This window comes from Microcaecilia unicolor, chromosome 9, assembly GCF_901765095.1.
Source record: "Microcaecilia unicolor chromosome 9, aMicUni1.1, whole genome shotgun sequence".
In the NCBI taxonomy this organism is placed as follows: domain Eukaryota; kingdom Metazoa; phylum Chordata; class Amphibia; order Gymnophiona; family Siphonopidae; genus Microcaecilia; species Microcaecilia unicolor.
Window position 1 is genome coordinate 70,851,862 of NC_044039.1, and position 27,865 is coordinate 70,879,726.

General features: G+C 46.0%; 1 protein-coding gene across 1 annotated transcript in view; it reads right to left on the reverse strand.

Moving 5' to 3' along the window:
- The window catches only part of SMC1B (structural maintenance of chromosomes 1B), a 1,336,696-nt gene that overhangs the window by 843,914 nt on the left and 464,917 nt on the right, over positions 1 to 27,865 (reverse strand). The window contains exon 11 of the mRNA XM_030213853.1: positions 3,661 to 3,840. Coding sequence (XP_030069713.1) covers positions 3,661 to 3,840 — 180 coding nt within the window. The remainder of the gene's footprint in view (positions 1 to 3,660; positions 3,841 to 27,865) is intronic.

Here is a 27,865-nt window from a genome sequence, read left to right on the forward strand (position 1 = left end):
AGTAAGATTACTGGCGGAAATTGGGGGGGGGGGGTCAGGATGGGAGGGAACAAAAAGTTGCATTGTTCGCTGCTGATATTCTGTTTTATGTAGCAAATCCACTTAGGACATTACCTGTTATAATAAGGGAACTAAGTAGGTTTGGTTTAATGTCAGGATTTAAGGTAAATTTAGACAAATCGGAGTTGATGGGTATTAATGCAACAGAAGGGGAGCTTGAGAGAATGGGGGAGAGATTTGGATTTAAGATGGCACGGACCAAATTTAAATATTTAGGAATATGGATTTCACAAGAATTAAGTAATTTATATCCTTTGAATTATGTACCACTATTTAAAGTTATAAGGAGAGATTTGAGTAGATGGAGAAATAATTGGCTATCGTGGTGGGGGCGCATAGCTGCAGTCAAAATGAACATTTTGCCCAGGCTGCTGTTCCTATTCCAGACGTTGCCGATCCCGGTCCCTAAGGGGAAGTTACTAAAAATACAGTCTGAGTTGCGGGGATTTATATGGGAGAGACGTCTAGCTAGATTGTCACAGAGGGTTATGTGGGGAGTAGTGGAACAAGGAGGAAGAAATATGCCTAATGTGCTCTGGTATTATTGGGCAGCGCAACTAAAGCAGATTGGCGAATGGAGTAAAGTGGATTTATCACCAGTGACAAAGTTAGAGCAAATTTTTGTTCAGGAAGGAAGGTTGGATGGCCTTTTGTGGGCCTCTATTCCAGAGTACACATATAAGAGGCTGACTTTGTACCCCTTTATTTCACATCTATTGGCGATATGGGGAGAGCTAAAACAGAAATTAAGAAATTCACAGAGGCGATCAACGTACGCTTGGCTTATCCAAGAACCTGGGTTCCCAGGGGGGAGAGAGAACAAGGTTTTCTTGACCTGGTTCCAGAACGGGCTGATCCACTTTAGGGATTTTCTGGAAAAAGGGACCCTTAAGAGCTTTGAAGTACTTAGAGAAGCGTATGCATTGCCTGATACAGACCAGTTTGCCTATCTCCAGGTAAAGCACTACATAATAAAAGAGAAACGGTTAAGGGAGGACCTAGAAGAGTAAGAAAAATTGGAAAATTTGTGGGGGGCGATAGATCAGGGGGTAAAAGGGATTTCTAGGCTTTATGGACACCTTAGAGGACAAGATCTTGTCAAATTACCATATATGCTGGCTTGGGAAAGGGATCTTCAAAGCGAATTAAGTATTCCTGAATGGAAAGAGTTTGAATGGAGGTTAAGAAAACCTCAGTATGTGTATTAATTAAAGAAAATGCTTATAAGATATTAAGTAGGTGGTATTATACACCTGAAAAGGTAAAAGCAATGTACCCAGAGGCTACAGATAAGTGTTAGAGATGTGAACAGGACACGGGCACATACTATCACATATGGTGGGATTGTCCGATGTTGAAATTATTTTGGGGGGAGGTGACATGATTATTAACTAAGGCATTGGGTTCCCTGTTTTGTTTCCATGTGATCCCAAGTGGTGCTTACTGGGGTGGGGAAATAAGAAGGGGAAGAGGTGGCAATGGAGACTTAAAAGAATAGGTCTTGCAGCAGCGAAAACTATTATAGCTTCGAATTGGAAGCTGAAAACAGGTCCAACAATACATAATTGGATGGTAAAACTTAAGGTGGTGGCTGTACTAGAAAAGATGACAGACCGATGCAGGGGGAAATTTAATTCTAAAGCTGAGGAGTGGATACATCTGGATAATATTTTAAGAGACAACATAGGGGTTAGGGCTGACGGAACCACTGAAGTAGAAGTGGGGAGGGTCTAAGGCGGGGAGGGTCTAAGGCGGGGAGGGAGGAAGGGGGGAGTGTCTAAGGCGGGGAGGGAGGGGTAAATAGGGGATGGGGGAGAAATTGTGGATATGGAAAGTTGTGAACTGAACGTACATTGGTTGGTAAGAAACAAAAGTTTCCATTTTTAAAAAAGGCTCCAGGGGAGATCCGGGAAATTATAGACCGGTGAGTCTGACGTCGGTGCCGGGGAAAATGGTAGAGGCTATTATCAAAAACAAAATTACAGAGCACATCCGAGGACATGGATTACTGAGACCAAGTCAGCATGGCTTTTGTGTGGGGAAATCTTGCCTGACCAATTTACTTCAATTCTTTGAAGGAGTGAACAAACATGTGGACAAAGGGGAGTCGGTTGATATTGTGTATCTGGATTTTCAAAAGGCGTTTGACAAGGTACCTCATGAAAGGCTACAGAGGAAATTGGAGGGTCATGGGATAGGAGGAAATGTCCTTTTGTGGATTAAAAACTGGTTGAAGGATAGGAAACAGAGAGTGGGGTTAAATGGGCAGTATTCACAATGGAGAAGGGTAGTTAGTGGGGTTCCTCAGGGGTCCGTGCTAGGACCGCTGCTTTTTAATATATTTATACATGATTTAGAGATGGGAGTAACTAGCGAGGTAATTAAATTTGCTGATGACACAAAGTTATTCAAAGTCGTTAAATCGCGACAGGATTGTGAAAAATTACAAGAGGACCGTATGAGACTGGGAGACTGGGCGGCTAAATGGCAGATGATGTTTAATGTGAGCAAGTGCAAGGTGATGCATGTGGGAAAAAAGAACCCGAATTATAGCTACGTCATGCAAGGTTCCACGTTAGGAGTTACGGACCAAGAAAGGGATCTGGGTGTCGTCGTCGATAACACACTGAAACCTTCTGCTCAGTGTGCTGCTGCGGCTAAGAAAGCAAATAGAATGTTGGGTATTATTAGGAAAGGTATGGAAAACAGGTGTGAGGATGTTATAATGCCGTTGTATCGCTCCATGGTGCGACCGCACCTTGAGTATTGTGTTCAATTCTGGTCGCCGCATCTCAAGAAAGATATAGTAGAATTGGAAAAGGTGCAGCGAAGGGCGACTAAAATGATAGCGGGGATGGGACGACTTCCCTATGAAGAAAGACTAAGGAGGCTAGGGCTATACAGCTTGGAGAAGAGACGGCTGAGGGGAGACATGATAGAGGTATATAAAATAATGAGTGGAGTGGAACAGGTGGATGTGAAGCGTCTGTTCACGCTTTCCAAAAATACTAGGACTAGGGGGCATGCGATGAAACTAGTGTAGTAAATTTAAAACAAATCGGAGAAAAATTTTCTTCACCCAACGTGTAATTAAACTCTGGAATTCGTTGCCGGAGAAAGTGGTGAAGGCGGTTAGCTTAGCAGAGTTTAAAAAGGGGTTGGACGGTTTCCTAAAGGACAAGTCCATAAACCGCTACTAAACGGACTTGGAAAACTCCAAAATTCCAGGAATAACATGTATAGAATGTTTGTACGTTTGGGAAGCTTGCCAGGTGCCCTTGGCCTGGATTGGCCGCTGTCGTGGACAGGATGCTGGGCTCAATGGACCCTTGGTCTTTTCCCAGTATGGCATTACTTATGTACTTATGAGGAGCCTAAGGCTCTAGATTGTTGTTAAACTGTTTATTCAATAAAATTTACAAATTGAAAAAAAAAAAAGACTTTCATTAAACTTAAAACTTTAAATTATTTTAGCGAAAAGGTACAGTTCCCATATTTTCATGTTACAAGAAACAAACAACTATAGCTTGCATAATACGTTTTAATGGACTAAATAGGGATGGGCAAAATAATCATAACATTTCTAATTTATTTCCTTACTTTCAGCCTCTCAGGACCATCAAATGCAATCTGTCTTGCTTCTTTAACAGTCTCACAGACCAACCCATTGCCACATACAAAATGAATCACTTTCTTCAGTGAAGCAGTGGCTGTCTGTACAACATCAATCATCATTTTGGCTCCCCTTATCTCCCTCAGCTTTTCATTGATTGGTTTTACCTGAAAAGAAAGCATAATAGGATAAGGAAATAGGCTATGGTATAAAGAAAGCATAATAGGCAATGGTATACATTGTTCATGACTAAAATAAAATCATGTGAGGTACAATAGGCTAAGGAAATGGGCTATGGTATAAAGAAAGCATAATGGGCTATGGTATACATTGCTCATGACTAAAATAAAATCATGTGAGGTATTCAAAAAATCCATTATTTTAATCAACCCAGCTATGGTCTCTGTTGACAAATTTCTAACTGTCCATACAGTCCAGAATGGGAAAATTAGGTTCTTACCTTGATAATTTTCTTTCCTTTAGTCACAGCAGATGAAACCATTAACGGATGGGTTGTATCTGCCTACCAGCAGGTGGAGATAGAGAACACTCAAAGCACATGGTGTTCCTGGATGCCCAGCCCCCTCTGCCTTCAGTACATGAAATTTCCAAAGAAGAGTGAATAAGAAAGGCAAAATAACAAACTTTCCTCACAGAGAACAAACTCCCCTGAACCGGAGCAATAACCAAACAAAGGAGGGACGTTATCAACCTCCTGCAATAAAAATATCATGTAGTAACTCAGATAGCTTGTCTTCAAGTACCCCTGATGAGGCACAATGTCTGTATGCAACATCTGCACAAAAACTAAAGTCAGACAGGGAGGGATCATGGATTCATCTGCTGTGACTAAAGGAAAGAAAATTATGAAGGTAAGAACCTAATTTTCCCTTCCTTGTCATCAATAGCAGATGAATCCATTAACTGTTGGGATATACCAAAGCACTCCCTAAGTAGGGTGGGAACAGGCAACTCCACGAGCAAGCACGTGCGCTCCAAAATGCGCATCCTGCCGCGCTGTCACATCCAGCCTGTAATGCCGCACAAAAGAGAGCTGAGAATTCCAGGGAGCCGCACGACAGACCTCTTGAAGAAAAAAGACACCCGGTTTCAGCCCACAAAGAGGACATTGCCCTCATAGAGTGCGCTTTAACTGCTTCAAGCGGTGACTGCCCTGAAAGCAGATAAGCAGAAAAAATAAGTTCCTTAAGCCAGCGGGCTATAGTGGCCTTAGACGCCGGAAACCCCCGTCGGGGACCTGCCAAAGGAAGAAATAAATGATCAGCCTTCCTAAACTCATTTGACATCTGCAGATACTGCCACAGAGCCCTACGGACATCCAAAAGGCACAATTGCCCAAAGGAGTCCGGAAACTCCTCCTTACAAAAGGAAGAAAGAAAAATGGGCTGGTTCAGGTGAAAAGCTGAAACCACCTTAGGCAGAAAGGAAGGCACCGTATGAACAGTTACCCCGGATTCCAAGAACTGTAGAAAAAGATCCCGACAGGAAACAGCCTGAAGCTCAGACACTCTTCTTGTCGACGTCATTGCCACTAAAAAACTGTCTTGAGAGTCACATCCTTCTCTGAAGCGCCTTCAACACGAGCTCCAGGTTCCAAGCCAGACAGGGCGACCGCAACGGAGGACGGAGACGAAGCGCCCCTCTGAGAAATCAGACAATATCCGAATGAGCAGCAAGGGACAAGCCAGAGACTTTCCCCCGTAAGCAGGCAAACACTGCCACTTGAACTCGAAGGGAATTGTAGGCCAGGCCCTTTTGTAGACTGGGTTGATGAAACATCGGTACATGCAAGGGAGATGAAATTTCTTGCATGAAATCAAGGACGGCTTCATGGAACAGCTGGTTCAGGAGCCGACAAAAGAAGGAAAAATACTAGACTTAATCATTAGTGGAGCTCAAGATCTGGTGCGGGGGGTAACAGTGCGAGGGCCACTTAATAACAGTTATCATAATATGATCAGTTTTGATATTGGCTACGAAGTAAGTGAACTCAGGAAACCAAATACGCTAGCATTTAACTTTAGAAAAGGAGACCACAATAAAATGAGAAGAACGGTGAAAAAAAAACTGAAGGGAGCAGCTGAAAGGGTAAAAAACTTGAATCAGGCGTGGATGCTGTTCAAAAACACCATCCTAGAAGTACAGGACAAATATATTCCACGTATTAGAAAAAGAGGCAAAAAGACCAAATGTCTACCAGCGTTGCTAAACAGTAAGGTAAAGGAAACTATTAGAGCCAAAAAACAATCCTTCAGAAAATGGAGAAGGGAACCGACTGAAGACAATAAGATAAAACATAAGGCGTGTCAAGCCAAATGCAAAAAGGAGATAAGGAGGGATAAGAAGGACTTTGAAAAAAGTTAGCATTAGAAGCAAAAACACATAGCAAAACTTTTTTTAGGTATATTAAAAGCAGGAAGCCGGCTAAAGAGTTGGTAGGACCACTGGACGACTGTGGTGCTAAACGGGCGATCAGGGAAGACAAAGCCGTAGAGGAGAAATTAAATGAATTCTTTGCTTCGGTCTTCACCGAGGAGGATTTGGGAGGGATACCGGTGCTGGCAAAGGTATTAGAAGCAGACGAGTCAGAAGGACTAAACGATTTCTCTGTAAACTTAGAGGATTTAATGGGGCAGTTCTGCAAACTGAAAAGTAGTAAATCACCAGGACCGGATGGTATTCACCCCAGAGTATTAACAGAGCTGAAAAATGAACTTGTGGAGCTACTGGTAGTAATATGCAATTTGTCCCTAAAATCAGGTGTGGTACCGGAAGATTGGAGGGAGGCCAATGTAACGCTGATTTTTAAAAAGGGTTCCAGAGGAGATCTGGGAAATTATAGACCGGTGAGTCTGACGTCAGTGCCGGGAAAAATGGTGGAGGCTATTATTAAGAATAAAATTACAGAGCACATACAAAAGCATGGGCTACTGAGACAAAGTCAGCACGGATTTAGTGAGGGGAAGTCTTGCCTCACAAATCTACTGCATTTTTTTGAGGGGGTGAAGAAACATGTGGACAAAAGGGAGCCGGTGGATATTGTATATCTAGATTTTCAGAAGGCGCCTGACAAAGTGCCTCATGAAAGACTCCAAAGGAAACTGGAGAGTCATGGGATCAGAGGTAGTGTATTATTATGGATTAAGAGCTGGTTAAAAGATAGGAAGCAGAGAGTAGGGTTGAATGGTCATTATTCTCGATGGAGAAGGGTAGTTAGTGGGGTCCCTCAGGGGTCTGTACTGGGACCACTGCTTTTTAACATATTTATAAATGACCTTGAGATGCGAGTAACTAGTGAGGTAATTAAATTTGCAGATGACACAAAGTTATCCAGGGTCGTCTCATCGCAGGAGGAGTGTGAAAGATTACAAGAAGACCTCATGAGACTGGGGGATTGGGCGTCCAAATGGCACATGAAGTTCAACGTTGACAAGTGCAAAGTGATGCATGTGGGAAGGAGGAACCCGAATTACAGCTATGTCATGCAAGGTTCCGCTTTAGGAGTTACGGACCAAGAAAGGGATCTGGAAGTCATCGTGGATAGGACATTGAAATCTTCAGCTCAATGTGCTGCGGCGGCTAAGGCGGGGAACAGAATGTTGAGTATTATTAGAAAAGGGATTGAAAACACTACTACTACTACTACTATTTAGCATTTCTATAGCGCTACAAGGCGTATGCAGCGCTGCACAAACATAGAAGAAAGACAGTCCCTGCTTAAAGAGCTTACAATCTAATAAACAAAAAATAAAGTAAGCAAATCAAATCAATTAATGTGTACAGGAAGGAGGAGAGGAGGATAGGTGGAGGCGAGTGGTTACGAGTCAAAAACAATGTTAAAGAGGTGGGCTTTCAGTCAAGATTTAAAGGTGGCCAAGGATGGGGCAAGACATAGGGGCTCAGGAAGTTTATTCCAGGCTTAGGGTGCAGCGAGACAGAAGGCACGGTCTGGAGTTGGCAGTAGTGGAGAAGGGAACAGATAAGAAGGATTTATCCATGGAGCGGAGTGCACGGGAAGGGGTGTAGGGAAGGACGAGTGTGGAGAGACACTGGGGAGCAGCAGAGTGAGTACATTTATAGGTTAGTGGAAGAAGTTTGAACAGGATGCGAAAACGGATAGGAAGCCAGTGAAGCGACTTGAGGAGAGGGGTAGTATGAGTAAGATGAAGACGGGCAGCAGAGTTTTGAACCGATTGGAGAGGGGAGAGGTGACTAAGTGGGAGGCCAGCAAGAAGCAGATTGCAGTAGTCAAAACGAGAGGTGACAAGGGTGTGGATGAGGGTTTTGGTAGAGTGCTCGAAAGGGGCGGATTTTACAGATGTTGTAAAGAAAGAAACGACAGGTCTTGGCAATCTGCTGGATATGAGCAGAGAAGTAGAGAGAAGAGTCAAAGATGACCCCAAGGTTTTGAGCTGAGGAGACAGGGAGAATGAGAGAGCCATCAACAGAAATAGAAAACGGGGGGAGCGGGGAGGTGGGTTTGGGGAGGAAATGAGAAGCTCGGTTTTGGTCATATTTAATTTCAGGTGGCGTTGAGACATCCAGACAGCAATGTCAGACAAGCACGCTGAAACTTTGTTTGGATGCAAGGTGAGATATCAGGGGTAGAAAGGTAGATTTGGGAGTCATCAGCATAGAGATGGTAGGAAAAGCCATGGGATGAGATTAATGAACCAAGGGAAGAAGTGTAGATAGAAAAGAACCCTGAGGTACACCGACAGGCAGAGGGATAGATGTAGAAGAGGATCCACCAGAATGAACACTAAAGGTGCGGAGGGAGAGGTAGGAAGAGAACCAGGAAAGGACAGAGCCCTGGAATCCAAGTGAGGACAGGGTATCGAGAAGTATGCTGTGATCGACAGTGTCAAAAAGCAGCGGAAAGATCAAGAAGAATGAGGATGGAATATTGACCTCTGGATTTAGCCAGTAACAGGTCATTGGAGACTTTAGTAAGCGCAGTTTCGGTTGAGTGGAGAGGGTGAAAACCAGATTGTAGTGGGTCAAGAATAGCATGTGAGGAGAGAAAATCAAGGCAGCAGCGGTGAACAGCAAGCTCAAGTAATTTGGAGAGAAAAGGAAGGAGGGAGATGGGTCGGTAATTAGAGGGACAAGTAGGGTCGAGCGAAGGCTTCTTAAGGAGAGGTGTGACCACAGCATGTTTAAAGGCAGTAGGGACAGTTGCAGTGGAAAGTGAGAGGTTGAGAATGTGACAGATAAAAGGAATAAGAGCAGGTGAGATGGCATTTAGAAGGTGGTTGGGAATGGGATCAGAGGAACAGGTGGTACATTTTGAGGAAGAAAGGAGAAGTGTAGTTTCCTCTATAGTAACTTCAGGAAAAGAGGAAAAGGAATGAGGGAAAGGAGAGAGAGGGGAACGGACTAGTGGAGGTAGAGGTGCCGAGGTAGAGAATTCAAGGTTTATCTTTTGAACCTTGTTGTGAAAGAATTCAGCAAGGGTCTGAGGAGATAATGAAGGGGGAGTTGGGGGAGGGTAACCTTGAGGAGAGAGTTCAACATGGTGAAGAGAAGTCGAGGGTTAGAGCCAAGAGAGTTGGTCAGTTGGATATAATAATCCTGTTTGGCACGTAAAAGAGCAGATTGGAAGGAGGTCAGCATGAACTTAAAGTGTAAGAAATCAGCAAGGGCCCGAGATTTCCGCCAGAGGCGTTCGGCGGAGCGGGTAAAGGAACGTAGGTAGCGGATATTAGAAGTCAGCCAAGGTTGGGGTTTTGTACGCCTTATAGGGCGGGTCATCAAAGGTGCAAGAGTGTCTAAGGCAGAGGACAGAGTATTGTTGTAAGAAGAAACAGCCTCGTTGACAGACGTGGATGGTGCCACAGTAGAGAGGAGGTTTGAAACATGGGAAGATAGAGATGAAGGATCAGTATCGTGAAGATTCCTAGATAAATTAGATAAGATAGGACGGGACTGGGAGGGAGGAGATTTAAGTGTGAAAATTATAAGATGGTGATCAGAGAGGGGAAGATCAGAGGCAAGGAAAATAGAGGATGAACAGTTGGAGGAGAAGATGAGATCAAGACAGTGACCATTTTGATGAGTGGGGGAGGTGGAGCATAGTTGGAGATTAAAGGAGGATGTTAAAGCGAGTAACTTGGAAATATAAGAGTTGGAAGGATCATTAGCAGGAATATTAAAGTCACCAAGGATGAGAGAGGGGAAGGAAGGATCATGGAAGAAGGCAAGCCAGGCATCAAAGTCACTGAGAAAGGATGAAAGGGACTTATCAGGGGGATGATAAATGACCGCTATTCGAAGAGGCAGAGGAGAGAAAAGGCGGATAGAGTGGACTTCAAAGGAGGAAAAACAGTGAGATTGAGGTGGAAGAAGGGGTTGAAATCTGGAGGAGGGAGAAAGAAGTAGTCCAACACCGCCCCCGCGACCAGCAGGGCGAGGAGTATGTGAAAAAAGATAACCGCCATGGCAGAGGGCTGCGAATGAAGCAGAGTCATCAGGGCAGAGCCAGGTTTCTGTTATGGCGAGCAGATGGAGGTGATGCGAGATAAAGAGGTCCTGGATATAGGGGAGTTTGTTACAGACAGAGCGGGCATTCCATAGGGCGCAAGAGAAGGGCAGAGAAGAGGAGGGGAGTAGAGGAATAGAGATGAGGTTAGAGAGGTCGCGGTGAGATCTGTAGAGTTGGGATAATAGTTGGTGAGGAGGGCCAGGATTGGGATTGATGTCACCAGCTGAGAGTAAGAGAAGGAGTAAAAGAGAGCGGAGGAGAGTAGGAGAGGTGTGGCCATGAAGGCGTCGAAGGCAAGAGGTATTTAGGTGGAATGGGGAAGGCAAAATGGAGGGAAGAAAGAGACGGAGATTAAAAGCCAAGAGGGAGGAAGAGGGTAGGAGAGGAGGTGAGGTGATGAAGTCGATGGATGGGCAGTGAGTTCCTATAGCGGAGAGAGGTAGGGGGTGAGGGAAAAGATTAGGAAGGGACAGGGCTAGGAAGAGAATGTGAATAGGGGCCATAAACGACTGAGGTACTTTAGCAACTGGGAAAAAGATTAGATGTAAAGAGAAAAATGCCTCGGTGCGCGGCACCTAGAGCGGAGGCCCTGAGTGGATCGGAGTGGACCTGGGTGTCACCCCGGAGAAGGCTGTAAGGATATGCAGATGAGCTGCAAGTCCTCCACAGCACCTGAAAGGCAGCCGGTGGTAGAGCTGGGCACCTCTCAGCTGAGGAAAGGCTTACCAGGGGTTAGGCCGAAGCCAGCATTCCTCCCCCTGAGGGTCACCTGATCCTAGCCAAAAAGCACCTGGAAACTCTGTGCACTTGGAGCGAGGGCCCAAGTGCATGAGGATGTTATAATGCCGTTATAGGGGGTCACGTGATGCGCTGAGAGAGCAAGACGTGAGTTCTCTGCTCTCCGAGGCCTAACGCCCAAAACCGTCAAAAATCTACACTAAACTCTCGGAGCCAGCCGGTAAATCCTCAAATCGGCGAAGATAATCCACTGATGGACAAATTCATCGCACCGTCGAATAAAACAATGCCCGCTAGAAGCGCAAAAAAAGATAAGGAGACACAGCGAGCAGCAGACCCAGGCACGGACCAGCAGATGCCACGAGGCGGGTTTGTTTTCACCGAGGAACAGATATCACAAATCACCACAGCGGTGGCAAAAGCGCTGGAACCGCGATTCAAAAGCCTATCAGCGCAGATGGGAAACTTTTGAATCCAGGCTAGCAGAAACCACGAAGCAGGCTGGCGAGCTAGAGCAGCGGGTTTCGCAGCTTGAAGACAAGTGGCCCCCGATGCAACAGACAGTAAAACAACTTCAGGACACCGTTCAAGCGCTGAATGAAAAGGTCGACGATCTTGAAAATAGATCGAGACGCAGCAACTTGCGCCTAATTGGCATACCGGAGTCCATCAGCGATACTGTGTTGGCCTCTGTGGTGGAGAAATGGTTGGCGTCGGAATTCGCCCTGTCCGATCATGCAGGCGGCCTGTGCCTGGAGAGAGTACACAGAGTGGGTAGAAAGCAAGATGGCCGCCAGGCCCCGCATGCAGTCATCTTGAAGGTACACAATTATATACACAAACTAGAGATTTTGAGGGGCTACAGATTAAAGCGAAAGGACACCAAATATGAGGGTCACCTCATACGAATTTTTCAAAATTACTCGGTGTCCCTCCAAGAGCGCCGGAGGAAGTTCACTCCGCTGTGCCACCGACTACAAGAGCTACAGATAAGATTCATGTTTATCTATCCAGCGGTGCTGCGAATACGACATGAGGGCAGATGGAGATCATTTGATACTGATCAGGCTGCAAAAGGTTATGTCACTGAACTGGAACACTCTGACTGATAAGACGACGCAGGAAGCAGGAGAGTGAGAACCGCAAGGAGGTCTGGCAATGGCTGCCGCGGCACACACAGTAAGTGAGACAGTGCATAACATCACACCTTTGCAAGGGCGGAAGTCTTCATGCATGGTAGGGACTCCCAATTTCAATAATTAAGGGTAGATGAATAGGGAAGGGATGCTAGGGGTTAGATTGGGGGGGGGGGGGGGGGGGGGGTTAGATCCTTAGGTAGTAGCAGTTGGGGAATGTTAGAGAGGGAGGCAGCACAAGACAATAACATCAGCCAGAACACACTTCATTGGGTCATCATAGTGCACCATATAACCGTATTTGGTACTGGGGAGAGAAACACGGACAAAAGATGCGTAACGGGAGGGGAGGATCTCCGGGGCAAGGCTGGGTTCTCGGGAGAGATGGAACACCTGACACTGTTACCAACTCGGCAGAGCATTAGTCAACATGTCGGCTGGTAGGGTACACCTGGTCTCCTGGAACGTGGGAGGCATCTCTTCCCCAATCAAGAGATCTAAAATATTAACTGCACTTAATCGCCACAAAGTAGGCATAGCGTGTTTACAGGAGACTAGGCTTTCCCAGGAAGAACGTGACAAACTAAGGCGCCACTGGGTAGGGGAGGTATTTTGCTCCCCAGCAACGGGCTAGAAGGGTGGTGTAGCCATCTTAATACATAAAGCGCTCATGTGCACAGCAAAAATGCAATTCAAAGATGGAGAGGGGAGACTGGTGAGGATCAAGCTTAATTTACAAGGGAAGGAGATTTTGCTGGCATCGGTATATGGCCCCAATACATCGGCACAGAAGTTTTATGCCCACTTGTTAGCACGATACCAGAGCCAACAGACGCTGCCCCTAATATTGGCAGGTGATATGAATCTGGTAATGGACTCAGACTTAGATAGATCTAACCCACCGATGCAGAGGCCTACACCCTCTCCCTCCATCCTCGAGACCTTTCGTCAGGAAATAGGCTTGGTAGACCCTTGGAGAATCTTACACAGGGAAGAGAGAGATTATACCCACACCTCCAGAGCACACCACACACAGTCTAGAATAGACTACATTTTGGCCACCCAAGATCTCTTCTCAAAAATTGTAACCGCTACGATTGGCCCGGAGGAGATTTCGGACTACTCCCCTATTTGGGTAGATATAGAGTCAGGAGTGTTCTTCCAGGGGCCGCCAGGGTGGAGATTCCCAGCCTACTTGTTCTCTTCTAGCAATTTCCATACCTATTTGCAAAAGAAATGGGAGGAGTTTAAAACACACAACCTCGCACACATCGAAGATGCTGTTTTGTTCTGGTCCACGGCCAAAGCAGTACTCAGAGGTGAGATAATAGCTTATGTCAGCAGGCGGAACAGGGAAATAACAAAAGGCATAGCAGATCTAGAAAAGAAATTGAGAGGGGTCAGGCGAAAATACACCAGAGAACCAACCCAGTCAAATTATGAACTCCTCATGTCCACTAAAGCAGCCTTGAATAGCTTGCTGCATGAAAGGACAATGAAATCCCTGTTATTCAGAAAATATCAGCTGTATAAATATGGAGATAGAGCAGGCGGGATGATGGCCAGGATGGTGAAAGGTGCCCATAAGTCTCATTTTATTTCAGCCATAAGGAGGCCTGGGGGTGGGATCACAAACAATCTACCGGAGATAGCACAGACCTTTCACAGCCACTTCACCGCATTATATGGGGGCAATCAGAGGATCTAGACGTGTGCACACATATACAGACCTATCTACAAGAGAGGGGATTGGGGAAACACTTAACAGCCCACCTGGATTCTCTTAATAACCCGGTAGCAGCGAAAGAGTTACAGACAGCCATTGGGTCTGAAATTACATTCCGCTCCAGGACCAGATGGCCTGTCGGGAGAATTTTACAAGATGCTGAAATTGCATATACTAGGCCCACTAACAGAATACCTTAACTCAGCGGTAGAAACGGGTCACTTTCCTCCACATAAGAATATAGCTTCAATAAGCCTGATCCCCAAAAACGATAGAGATCCACTGGAACCTAGCTCTTACAGACCAATTTCTCTTATTAAAGTAGAGATAAAACTATTGGCCCGCATCCTAGCAAATAGTTTGGCGCCTCTGATACCACAACTAGTGCAAGAGGAACAAGCCTGTTTTGTTCGTGGCCGACAGTCAGTCCTCAATGTCCGGAAATTACTTTTGGCAATGTGGTCGGGCGAACACAGGGAGGCACACGGGCTGCTCGTAAGCTTAGACGCAGAGCGAGCTTTTGATCAAGTGGAGTGGCCTTTCATGTTCGAAGCCCTGAAAGACAGAGGTTTGACGGGGTGGTTTTTCCACGCAGTAGAAATGCTATACACGCGTCCACGGGCAAGACTCCGAGTAAATGGGGTCCTCACAGAAGGTTTTGACATCGGATGAGGCACGAGGCAGGGTTGCCCCTTGTCCCCGCTGCTCTTTTTGTTGACCCTAGAGCTCCTGCTAGCGGAGATCAGAGCATGCAAAAACATAAAGGGCATTCAAGTATGCGAGACAGAGATAAAAGTACTTGCATATGCGGATGATGTGCTAATGTTGTTGAGCGACCCACAGGTCTCCGTGCCATCTCTCCTTTCCGTCATAGACAGATATGGGAAACTCTCCGGCTATAAACTTAATAAAACTAAATCTCTGGCCCTACCACTCAGTGACATGGTAAGACAGGCATGGAGGGGTCTGTTTCCACTACGGTGGGCAAAACATCAGATACCGGTTGACATGAGAACGCTATACGAGACTAATGTTCTCCCGCTTTTGGTCAAAACCAGGAAACTGTTGCAGCTGTGGAGCATGTGCCCTCTCTCTCTCGGGTCGTGTGGCCCTTTTTAATATGATGATTGTCCCTAAGTGGCTTTACACGTTTCAGATGCTGCCCTTACACTTGAGGTGGAGGGAGGAACAGGCACTCAATCATCTCATGCAGCAGTTTCTGTGGGATGGGAAGAGGCCCAGACTCCCAATACAGGTAATACAGACACCAAAATCACATGAGGGGGATGGGCCTCCCAAACATAAGATACTTAACGATAACGTGCTCCATGAGGCACATACGAGACTGGCTAACCGGAAAACAAGATTTCTCGGTGACCCCCTTAGAGATGGGCCTTACTCCCACTACACACCTGGGCTTGGGGTTACATGCACCGGGACAGAGGCTGGAAGAGGGGTTGGGAACACATCCATTAGTAGCAGCAGCCAGAGCAGCTTGGAAATGGCTTTGCAAGAGGCACTACTTTGACTGGAGAGCGACTCCCTTCCTGCCGTTGTTCCGCAACCCAGACTTTCCAGAAGGGACTTTCTCGCCGGCCTTTGCTCGTTGGCGGAGGAGTGGAGTACACTATATTTACCAGCTGGTGTCTGAAGACGGCAAGATACGGCCATTTGTGGAATTACAATCGGATTTTAAGCTGACAGAGCGTGACTGGTTTGCCTATTTACAAGTCCATCATTATATCACAGCACTGGGATGGAGCAACTTGAGTGAGGATGTTCAAGATACACTAAACACCACATTGACACTAGGAGCACAGAATCCTGTGCCTTTAAAGTATCATCATAGATACCTACAGGATTCGACTGAAGACATAGACTATCGCACCAAGGCATGCAACTGGGCCACAGATTTACAAACGGAGATCACAGAAGAGATACTGTGCAGTTTTATGAACTCTATACGCCGCACCACAATTTTCACCCGCTTTTGGGAGATGCAATATAAATTTGCCCTGAGGCTCTGCACTATGTTTCACCTGTACGAGCTTTTAAGGCGGGCTTTGGACACTCAGACACATGTGTGGGGCAGCTCACACCTCACTCAGCCACATGTTCTGGTCCTGTCGCTACACCTCCCAACTGTGGACCCACATTCTCAACGAGATCAAGACCTACTGGTGACGCTCTATCCAGAGGCAGCCTCTGCTTCTATTTGGAGAATTTAAACATGCCAAGCCCTCCCTTCCAGGCTTCTGCTCATTTCTGCAGAGGGCCATATTGATGGGGAAACGAGTCATCCTGCTACACTGGAGAGAAAACAGAGCCCCACTAGTGGAAGCCTGGAGGACACAAATGATAGAACTGCTGAAGTTGGAGAGGCGTGGAGTCCATGACCTGGCCTCACGGGAGGGACAAACGCTTCAAAAGACGTGGGCGAACTTTTGGAACACTTTACAACCCACAGCTCACTGTAGAATTCTCAATTAACAGTACCACAATCAAATTAACGATAGACCACTGATCGTTACCTTGTGCTGAGAAGAGGGGAGGGGGGAGGGGGGTTTTTTTGGGGGGAGGGAGGGGAAGGGAGAGGGGTAGGGAAGAGGGAAAGTTCTGAAGTTTGATTGTTTGCACTGTTTTTTTCCAACAACTAGAGACTTGAACAAACATGCCAGAGGTGCTATCTTTCGGTACAGGGCCACAAGAGCCAGGGCCCACAGCAGCACAAGACATACAGTGGTGGAAATAAGTATTTGATCCCTTGCTGATTTTGTAAGTGTGCCCACTGACAAAGACATGAGCAGCCCATAATTGAAGGGTAGGTTATTGGTAACAGTGAGAGATAGCACATCACAAATTAAATCCGGAAAATCACATTGTGGAAAGTATATGAATTTATTTGCATTCTGCAGAGGGAAATAAGTATTTAATCCCTCTGGCAAACAAGACCTAATACTTGGTGGCAAAACCCTTGTTGGCAAGCACAGCGGTCAGACGTCTTCTGTAGTTGATGATGAGGTTTGCACACATGTCAGGAGGAATTTTGGTCCACTCCTCTTTGCAGATCATCTCTAAATCATTAAGAGTTCTGGGCTGTCGCTTGGCAACTCGCAGCTTCAGCTCCCTCCATAAGTTTTCAATGGGATTAAGGTCTGGTGACTGGCTAGGCCACTCCATGACCCTAATGTGCTTCTTCCTGAGCCACTCCTTTGTTGCCTTGGCTGTATGTTTTGGGTCATTGTCGTGCTGGAAGACCCAGCCACGACCCATTTTTAAGGCCCTGGCGGAGGGAAGGAGGTTGTCACTCAGAATTGTACGGTACATGGCCCCATCCATTCTCCCATTGATGCGGTGAAGTAGTCCTGTGCCCTTAGCAGAGAAACACCCCCAAAACATAACATTTCCACCTCCATGCTTGACAGTGGGGACGGTGTTCTTTGGGTCATAGGCAGCATTTCTCTTCCTCCAAACACGGCGAGTTGAGTTCATGCCAAAGAGCTCAATTTTTGTCTCATCTGACCACAGCACCTTCTCCCAATCACTCTCGGCATCATCCAGGTGTTCACTGGCAAACTTCAGACGGGCCGTCACATGTGCCTTCCGGAGCAGGGGGACCTTGCGGGCACTGCAGGATTGCAATCCGTTATGTCGTAATGTGTTACCAATGGTTTTCGTGGTGACAGTGGTCCCAGCTGCCTTGAGATCATTGACAAGTTCCCCCCTTGTAGTTGTAGGCTGATTTCTAACCTTCCTCATGATCAAGGATACCCCACGAGGTGAGATTTTGCGTGGAGCCCCAGATCTTTGTCGATTGACAGTCATTTTGTACTTCTTCCATTTTCTTACTATGGCACCAACAGTTGTCTCCTTCTCGCCCAGCGTCTTACTGATGGTTTTGTAGCCCATTCCAGCCTTGTGCAGGTGTATGATCTTGTCCCTGACATCCTTAGACAGCTCCTTGCTCTTGGCCATTTTGTAGAGGTTAGAGTCTGACTGATTCACTGAGTCTGTGGACAGGTGTCTTTCATACAGGTGACCATTGCCGACAGCTGTCTGTCATGCAGGTAACGAGTTGATTTGGAGCATCTACCTGGTCTGTAGGGGCCAGATCTCTTACTGGTTGGTGGGGGATCAAATACTTATTTCCCTCTGCAGAATGCAAATAAATTCATATACTTTCCACAATGTGATTTTCCGGATTTAATTTGTGATGTGCTATCTCTCACTGTTACCAATAACCTACCCTTCAATTATGGGCTGCTCATGTCTTTGTCAGTGGGCACACTTACAAAATCAGCAAGGGATCAAATACTTATTTCCACCACTGTATGCTGGCATGTCTCATAGACTTTAGGCAAATATTTGTGCAGTCAAGGTCGCTTGGCAGAACAGCTAACAGATGATATCACTCACCGGTTTAGATGCAGCGCCCTGAATGTGTGACAACAATGCAACGTGATGTAACTATAGAACTCTGGGGGCGAGGAGGCGGGGAGGTGGGCGGAACACAAATGGTCTGTTCGCATTTACCACTTGATGTACACTTAGGCTTGTGTTTGAGCAAGTCCTAGATGAGTTATGTTGCCTTTATGTTACTTCATAATAATAATAAAAAAGATTTAAACATAATGCCGTTATATTGCTCCATGGTGCGACCGCACCTGGAGTATTGTGTTCAATTCTGGTTGCCTCATCTCAAAAAAGATATAAAGGAATTGGAGAAGGTGCAGAGAAGGGCGACAAAAATTATAAAAGGGATGGGACAACTACCCTATAAGGAGAGGTTAAGACGGCTAGGACTCTTTAGCCTGGAGAAAAGGCAGCTGAGGGGTGATATGATAGAGGTCTACAAAATAATGAGTGGGGTAAAGCGTACAGATGTGAAGCATTTGTTTACACTTTCTAACAATAATAGAACCAGGGGACACAAGATGAAATTAGAATGTGGTAGGTTTAAAACAAATCAGAGAAAGTTTTTCTTTACTCAGCGCGTAGTTAGACTCTGGAACTCATTGCCGGAGAAGGTAGTGACGGCAACTGGCCTTGCTGAGTTTAAAGAGGGTCTGGACAGATTCCTGAAGGAAAAGTTCATTGATCATTATTAAATTTTGGGGTTTTGCCAGGTTCTTGGGGCCTGGATTGGCCGCTTTCGGAGACAGAGTGCTGGGCTTGATGGACCTTTGGTCTTTTCCCAGTGTGGCAGTGCTTAAGTGCTTATGTGTGCTTATGTCCTGCAAAAAGTCCAGCAAAAGCAAGACTGTCGCCAGAGCCAGCGAGATAGCCTTTGGAGTACACCACGCCTCAAAAGTGCGCCAGATCCGAGCATAAGTCGCAGAGGTAGACCCCGTGCGAGCCTGCAAGAGCGTGGCAATAACCTTATTAGAATAGCCCTTGTCCCTCAATTGCACCCTCTCAAGAGCCAGGCCATAAGACCAAAGTGGCAAGGATCTTCCATAGTCATCGGACCCTGAACTGACAGGTTCGGAACCCGAGGCAAAGGAAGAGGCACGTCCACCAGCAACCGCTGGGGATCCGTGTACCATGGACGCCTTGGCCAATCCGGAGCGATGATAATCACCAATCCTCGGTGCAGGCGAATCCGAAGTAGCACTCGCCCTATCAAGGGCTACTACTACTACTACTATTTAGCATTTCTATAGGCGTACGCAGCACTGCACAAACATAGAAGAAAGACAGTCCCTGCTCAAAGAGCTTACAATCTAATAGACAAAAAATAAAGTAAGCAAATCAAGGAGGGAACACATACAGGAGGCCAGAGGGCCAAGGTTGAGCCAGGGCATCCAACCCCGCCGAGTGAGGATCTCTCCTTCTGCTGAAAAAGCGAGGGACTTTGGTGTTTACGCTTGACGCCATGAGGACCGTCTGGAGTCCCCCATTTGCCACAAATCTGAAGAAAAACTTCTTCCGCCAGTTCCCATTCCGCCGGGTCGATTTGATGACTGCTGAGGAAATCAGCTTGTACGTTGCTCTGACCGGCTATGTGAGCCACACACAGCAGCTCTAGGTAGCGCTCGGTCCAGTCGCAGATCTGAGACGCCTCCACAGGGCCCTGCACTGAGTGCCGCCCTGACGATTGATGTAGGTCACTGCTGTTGTGTTGTCCGACAGAACTCGGACAGGAAGACCCTTCAGCGTCCTGTGGAAGGCCAGAAGAGCCTGGAATATCATTCTCAGTTCCAAGCGATTGATGGACCATCCCGCTTCCGCGGTGGACCACAGACCCTGAGCATAGCATCTCCGGCAATGAGCTCCCCAGCCCGAAAGGTTGGCATCCGTTATCACCAGACACCAAAACGGAAGAGCCAGTGGCAGCCCCTGCCGCAGCATGCTGTCGGAAAGCCACCAATCCATACTGCGCTGGGCCGCAGGAAGCCACCTTAGTCTGCGTTGGTATTCCTGGGAAATCGGAGACCATTGCTGAAGCAGATCAAGCTGCAGCGGCCTCATGTGAGCTCTCACTCAGGGAACCAGCTCTATGGTGGCCGTCATCGATCCCAGGAGCTGAACGAAGTCCCAAGCTCGAGGGCGAGGCATCCACAGGAGCAGGCAGACCTGATTCTGAAGCTTGAGACGCCTGTTGTCGGGAAGAAAAACGCACTCCGAAGCCGTGTCAAACCGGGCCCCCAAATACTCGAGAGACTGAGAGGGGGTCAGGTGACTTTTGGGAATATTGACTACCCAGCCCAGAGTCTGAAGAACTGTAACAACTCTGGCTGTGGCAAGTCGGCTTTCATCTGCTAAATCCACTCTGATGAGCCAGTCGTCAAGATAAGGGTAACTCTGATATACTCTCGCCTGAGAAAGGCAGCCACCACTACCATCACCTTGGAAAAAATCCGAGGGGCAGTTGCGAGGCCGAAAGGCAAGGCGCAAAACTGGAAATGTTGGCTCAATATGGCAAACCGGAGAAACCGCTGATGCAGTGGCCAGATGGGAATATGCAAATACGCTTCCTTGAGGTCCAGAGACGAGAGCAACTCTCCTGGCTGTACTGCCGCAACGACGCAGCGCAGGGTTTCCATGTGAAAGTGTCGCACTCCTAAGGCCTCGTTGACTCTGCGTAAATCAAGGATAGGTCTGAACGACCCGCCTTTTCGAGGCACCACAAAATAGATGGAGTAGCAACCGCAGCCGAGTTCGGCGGGAGGAACCGGAACCACCGCTCCAAGCTTCAGTAACACCTGCAAGGTCTCGCTTACTGCCACCCGCTTGATGGCAGTGCCGCATCAAGACTCCAAAAATGCGTCTCCCACCGGGGCAACGAATTCTAGTCAGTAACCTTCTCTGATCAGGTCCAGGACCCACTAATCCGAAGTAATCTTGGTCCACTCCTCGAGAAAGAGCGAGAGACGACCCCCTACTGCAGGAACCGACGAGTGGACTGGCGCTCCATCATTGTGAAGGATGCCCCTGAACTCCTGGGTGTTGGCCGTACGCCGCAGTGCGTTTGTCCGAACGAAAGGAGTTCCTCTGCTGGAAACAGGTATGTTGACCAAACCCCGCAGAGTGCCCCGGGCGATACCTGCGAGCTTCACAAAAACATGGCCTGGAAGAGGAGGGAAAAGGACTTTTGGAAGAAGGCCTCGGCCTATCCTCAGGCAACCGTTGGGACTAGAGTCCCCTAGGTCAACAATCTTCTCCAAATCCTCCCAAAATAAAAGAAGGCCACGAAAGGGTAACCTCACCAGCCTTTGCTTAGAGGCCAAGTCAGCCACCCAATGCCGGAGCCAAAGAAGGCAGCAGGCAGCAATCGTCACCGACATCTGCTTAGCCGATGCTCTGACCAGATCATAAAGGGCATCAGCCAAAAAAGACAGTGCAGACTCCATACGCAGGCTGACCTCAGCAAGGGAACCCGTTCCATCGGCGGGCTGCTCAACCGCCTGCTGCAACCAGGAAAGGCAGGCCCGGGCTGCATAGAAACTGCAAATAGCCGCCCGTAAGGAAAGACCTGAGATTTCAAAGGACCGCTTCAGCATGGATTCCAGCCGCCGGTCCTGCATATCTTTCAAAGCAACCCCTCCCTCCACCGGGAGAGTAGTCTTTTTAGTCACAGCCGTGACTAACGCATCCACTTTAGGCATCCCAAAAAGAGCCAACTAACTTTCACTCAGAGGGTAAAGGTGACACCTAGCCCTGACCACCTTCAAGGGACCATCAGGGTCAGACCATTGAGCTGAAATAAGCTCTTGGATGGAAGCATGCACTGCAAAAGCCCGAGAAGGCTTCTTAGTACTAGCCATCCTAGGATTAATAGAAGAGGCAGCACCCTTATCAGGATCTTCAATACAAAGGGCCTGTAAGGCATCAGAAATGAGAGCTGGCAGCTCATCACGCTGGAATATCCGAACCGCTTTAGGGTCATCCAACTCCTGTGACAAGCAGCCACCCTCGTCTGGATCAACAGTCCGTGATGGCCTGCCCAAGCCCTCAGACTCCCCAAAACTAGACCACGGGGGTGAACAGTGTGAAGAGTCCCCCTCAGATGGGGTATTCACTCGTCTATGCTTAGCGTCAGCCAAAAGCTCGGGGGAAGAAATAAAGTCTCCAGCAGATGCTGGGCTATCAAGTACTGGAGGCAACCCAGTCCGAAAAGAATTGTCAGGAGCCTCAGGCAGTGCTCTTTTAAACATAAAAGCCTTATGCATCAGCAGCCCAAATTCAGGGGAGAAAAACTCACCCTGTACCTCTGCCCCCACATTGGGGGAAGCAGAGGCAATAGCTCCTCCAGAAACCTCTAAACGAGGTGTCCCCCTGCACTCAGACCCCTCCGCAACCACGAGGGTCGAGTCATGCGGCGCATCCAAGATGGCACCCGTTACTAACTTCGTCGGGCGGGAAGTCTCACCGCCCGCCATGCTTGTGCCAGCATTAGCATCTAGGCAGCATGAGCTGCAAAGCCCCGCTGCTGATCTGCATTTCCCACAGAGGGAGCAGCGCTTAACCCCTGCAGCAGCCATCAAATACAGAAAACAAAATGGCGCCTCCATGCCAAAACTTACCCTGCAAAGAGCGCTGTCAGCGGGAACCTCCCCGGAGGAGCTGGGCACCACTCTCACCTCAGGAGACCGAGTCAAATGAGCTTCGGTCAAGCTGCACCGAACCAGGAGCTCTGGAGAACGCCTCATATATTTTTTTTTTTTACTGTGAGGAAAGTTAGAGGCAGGCAGCCACAGAGGAACTCCGGGAGGAGGGGGAATTTGGTAAGGCAGGGACAGGGAAAACCAAGTATGCCTTTAAAGTGGGCACCACCAGCCACAACACCCCCCTGCTCTACTGGCAAAGCGCAGGAGCCACCCCAGGCAGAAATCCAGGAGCTGAGAAAGTGACGTCCACACCTGCAGGGAGATAGAGATATACTGAAGGCAGAGGGGGCTGGGCGTCCAGGAACACCATGTGCTTTCAGTGTTCTCTATCTCCACCTGCTGGTAGGCGGATACAACCCATCAGTTAATGGATTCATCTGCTGTTGATGACAAGGAAGGCTGCAGGTTTTTTTTCTGTTCTACCTGTGGAGTTTCCACCAATAATCAAAGCAAAAAGTATTTGTATAATTGTGCTTTGAAAATTACATAGGACCACTTGGATTTGATTATTCTGTAAGTAAATTTCCGCTGATAAAACTACACTCAAAAATTTTTAAACATAATCTACCCTTGCATTTGTCCTTTCCCAATCTACATATCCCAGGAATACTACTTTTTCAAAGTGATTTAACGTATACATTCTAAATACGCAAACTTTCAGCCATATCGAACAAGAGAAATTTTCAGACAACTAATTAACAAGGATATAAGAATTCTTTATACCCAAAGAAAATCATTTGAAATTGCTTTTCCAATTGACAGCATGAACTAGTCATTTAAGGGATAATTAAAGGCATGTTTAAGGGCTAAATCACATTTTATTTGTAGAAATAGCCCTTTACCAACTTGCCTATATTCTATGCCTGTGAACTTATCTGCCTGCTGCCTTTATCTGATGTAAGCACAGGAATTCCCAAGGTTGCAATAGCACTTATGTGCACAATTTACAAAATACACACATATGCATGTAAAATAAAATTAAGAAAGTTATATCTAATATATATGTAAACAGCACATATAAATGTGTGTGTGCAACTTATGCACACATTTGTGGATAGGTTAACCTAAAAGCATAATCTCAAAAATAATTTTAAAATTGTCTTAAACGTCTCTTCCATTCATCTTGTTGCAAAATCTATGATTATCATCAAGTGTTTATGATACTTATTGAATGGATGAGACGTTTAAGATAATTTTAAAATACAATTTATTGTATTAGTAATATCATTCTTTAATACATTTTTAAATGTTGTTTCCATGTTTTATAAATGGGTACACACATCTTATTAGGGTATTTGGTTTGTGTCTGTTATAATTATAATTATTTTTTAGATTATGCTTTTATTCATTTTTGAGATTATGCTTTTAGACTATTTGTAATGCATCCGTTTTTATTTATGGTTTGAGTTAATATAATTTATTGTATTTCATTTTAGGGACTCCTGAGGCAGGCCTGAACGGCTGAAACATGACTCGTGTCGAGTCCAGTTTTTTAAGAATAAACTCTTGCTGTGAACTTTTTTCTGAGTCCAGTAGAAGTTTGTTTGGCGTCATCCATCTTGTCACCTTTGCTGTTTTCTTTTCTTAGTCCAATGGTCAACATTTTAAATTTGCTGTTAATTTAATTTTTGATCTTAATGTCTGCTATTACAAATATTAAATGTATATTATACTTGATTTTTTATTGTTTTATTATTAAAATTTTTTAGTTATACATATACAGTTTTATGTATAAAAACATATGGTGATTTATATATCTACTAGTAAAAAAGGCCCGTTTCTGTAAGAAATGAAACGGGCGCTAGCAAGGTTTTCCTTTGAGTGTGTATGTTTAACAAAGCGTGTTTGACAGTGACTGTGTGTGAGAGAGAGTGAATGTGTGAGTGTGTGTGTGTGACAGAGTGCATGTGAGTGAGAGAGAGATAGAGTGTGACAGAGTGTGTGTGTGTGGGAGAAAGACAGAATGTGGAATGATTGTGTGTGTGTCACTCACAAAGAGACACAGCAAGGCTGTGTGAGAGAGAGTGCTTCGTAGTGTGTGTGAGATACCAACCCATGAAAAAATTCAGGTAAATATTAAGCATTTCATGTCCTAGTCTTTTTCCGCCTCAGGTATATACATACATATGTTGTTTGGTGTGAACATTTCCACCCAGATTTCACCAATGTGTACACCCATTTGTCAAATATGAGCTATATAAAATATTCAGATTTTTATAGAATACAACTCAGGCATAATTATGACATTTATGGCATATGTGCACACATACATGTCTATATGCCTTTATTCCAATCATTTACATGCATAATCAGTGCCGAAATGTTAGCATCCACTTTGTAGAATTAACCCACATAGTGATAGGCTGAAAATCCATCTAACCATTCTGGCAACCTGGATACTTTTTTGGAAGCAAAATGGAGTGATAGCTTTTTCATCTCAATCTGGCATAACCTTTGTCCTAAAATCGGGAAGAGAATAATTTGTTGGCCAGACTAGTATCAAGCATGCCTTTGGTCTCTTATTCATATATTTGATGGGCACTTGCTCAGGAAATAAGATTGGGGGAGGGGTGCTGCTGAGCGTCGAGAATAATGGCAGCTTAGATACTAAGCTCCCACTGACTCCTAGCAATTAAGGCATCCATCCACATCGTTTTTACATAAGTACATAAGTAATGCCATACTGGGAAAAGACCAAGGGTCCATCGAGGCCAGCATCCTGTCCACGACAGCAGCCAATCCAGGCCAAGGGCACCTGGCAAGCTTCCCAAATGTACAAACATTCTATACATGTTATTCCTGGAATTGTGGATTTTTCCCAAGTCCATTTAGTAGTGGTTTATGGACTTGTCCTTTAGCAAACCGTCCAACCCCTTTTTAAACTCTGCTAAGCTAACCGCCTTCACCACTTTCTCCGGCAACGAATTCCAAAGTTTAATTATACGTTGGGTGAAGAAAAAGTTTCTCCGATTTGTTTTAAATTTACTACACTGTAGTTTCATCGCATGCCCCCTAGTCCTAGTATTTTTGGAAAGCGTGAACAGACGCTTCACATCCACCTGTTCCACTCCACTCATTATTTTATATATCTCTATCATGTCTCCCCTCAGCCGTCTCTTCTCCAAGCTGAATAGCCCTAGCCTCCTTAATCTTTCTTCATAGGGAAGTCGTCCCATCCCTGCTATCATTTTAGTCGCCCTTCGCTGCACCTTTTCCAATTCTACTATATCTTTCTTGAGATGCGGCGACCAGAATTGAATACAATACTCAAGGTGCGGTCGCACCATGGAGCGATACAACGGCATTATAACATCCTCACACCTGTTTTCCATACCTTTCCTAATAATAACCAACATTCTATTCGCTTTCCTAGCCGCAGCAGCACACTGAGCAGATGGTTTCAGTGTATTATCGACGACGACACCCAGATCCCTTTCTTGGTCCGTAATTCCTAACGTGGAACCTTGCATGACGTAGCTATAATTCGGGTTCTTTTTTCCCCACATGCATCACCTTGCACTTGCTTACATTAAACATCATCTGCCATTTAGCCGCCCAGTCTCCCAGTCTCATACGGTCCTCTTGTAATTTTTCACAATCCTGTCGCGATTTAACGACTTTGAATAACTTTGTGTCATCAGCAAATTTAATTACCTCGCTAGTTACTCCCATCTCTAAATCATTTATAAATATATTAAAAAGCAGCAGTCCTAGCACAGACCCCTGAGGAACCCCACTAACTACCCTTCTCCATTGTGAATACTTCCCATTTAACCCCACTCTCTGTTTCCTATCCTTCAACCAGTTTTTAATCCACAATAGGACATTTCCTCCTATCCCATGACCCTCCAATTTCCTCTGTAGCCTTTCATGAGGTACCTTGTCAAACGCCTTTTGAAAATCCAGATACACAATATCAACCGGTTCCCCTTTGTCCACATGTTTGTTTACTCCTTCAAAGAATTGAAGTAAATTGGTCAGGCAAGATTTCCCCACACAAAAGCCGTGCTGACTCGGTCTCAGTAATCCATGTCCTCGGATGTGCTCTGTAATTTTGTTTTTAATAACAGCCTCTACCATTTTCCCCGGCACTGACGTCAGACTCACCGGTCTATAATTTCCCGGATCTCCCCTGGAGCCTTTTTTAAAAATCGGCGTTACATTGGCCACCCTCCAATCTTCCGGTACCACGCTTGATTTTAAGGATAAGTTGCATATCACTAGCAGTAGCTCCGCAAGCTCATTTTTCAGTTCTATCAGTACTCTAGGATGAATACCATCCGGTCTAGGAGATTTGCTACTCTTCAGTTTGCTGAACTGCCCCATTACGTCCTCCAGGTTTACCGTGAAGTCAGTAAGTTTCTCCGACTCGTCCGCTTGAAATACCATTTCCGACACCGGTATACCACCCAAATCTTCCTCGGTGAAGACCGAAGCAAAGAATTCATTCAGTCTCTCCGCTACGTCTTTGTCTTCCTTGATCGCCCCTTTTACCCCTCGGTCATCCAGCGACCCAACCGATTCTTTTGCCGGCTTCCTGCTTTTAATATACCGAAAAAATTTTTTACTATGTTTTTTTGCCTCTAATGCTATCTTTTTTTCGTAATCCCTCTTGCCCTTCTTTATCTGCGCCTTGCATTTGCTTGACACACCTTATGCTGCTTCTTGTCATTTTCAGATGGTTCCTTCTTCCATTTTCTGAAGGCGTTTCTTTTAGCCCTAATAGCTTCTTTCACCTCACTCTTCAACCACGCCGGCTGTCTTTTGGACTTCCGTCCTTCTTTTCTAATTCGCGGAATATGCATTGCCTGGGCCTCCAGGATGGTATTTTTGAACAGCGTCCACACCTGTTGTACAGTTTTTACTCTCTCAGTTGCCCCCCTAAGTTTTTTTTTACCGTTCTTCTCATTTTATCATAGTCTCCTTTTTTAAAGTTAAACGCTAACGTATTTGACTTTCTGTGTACAGTTACTTCAA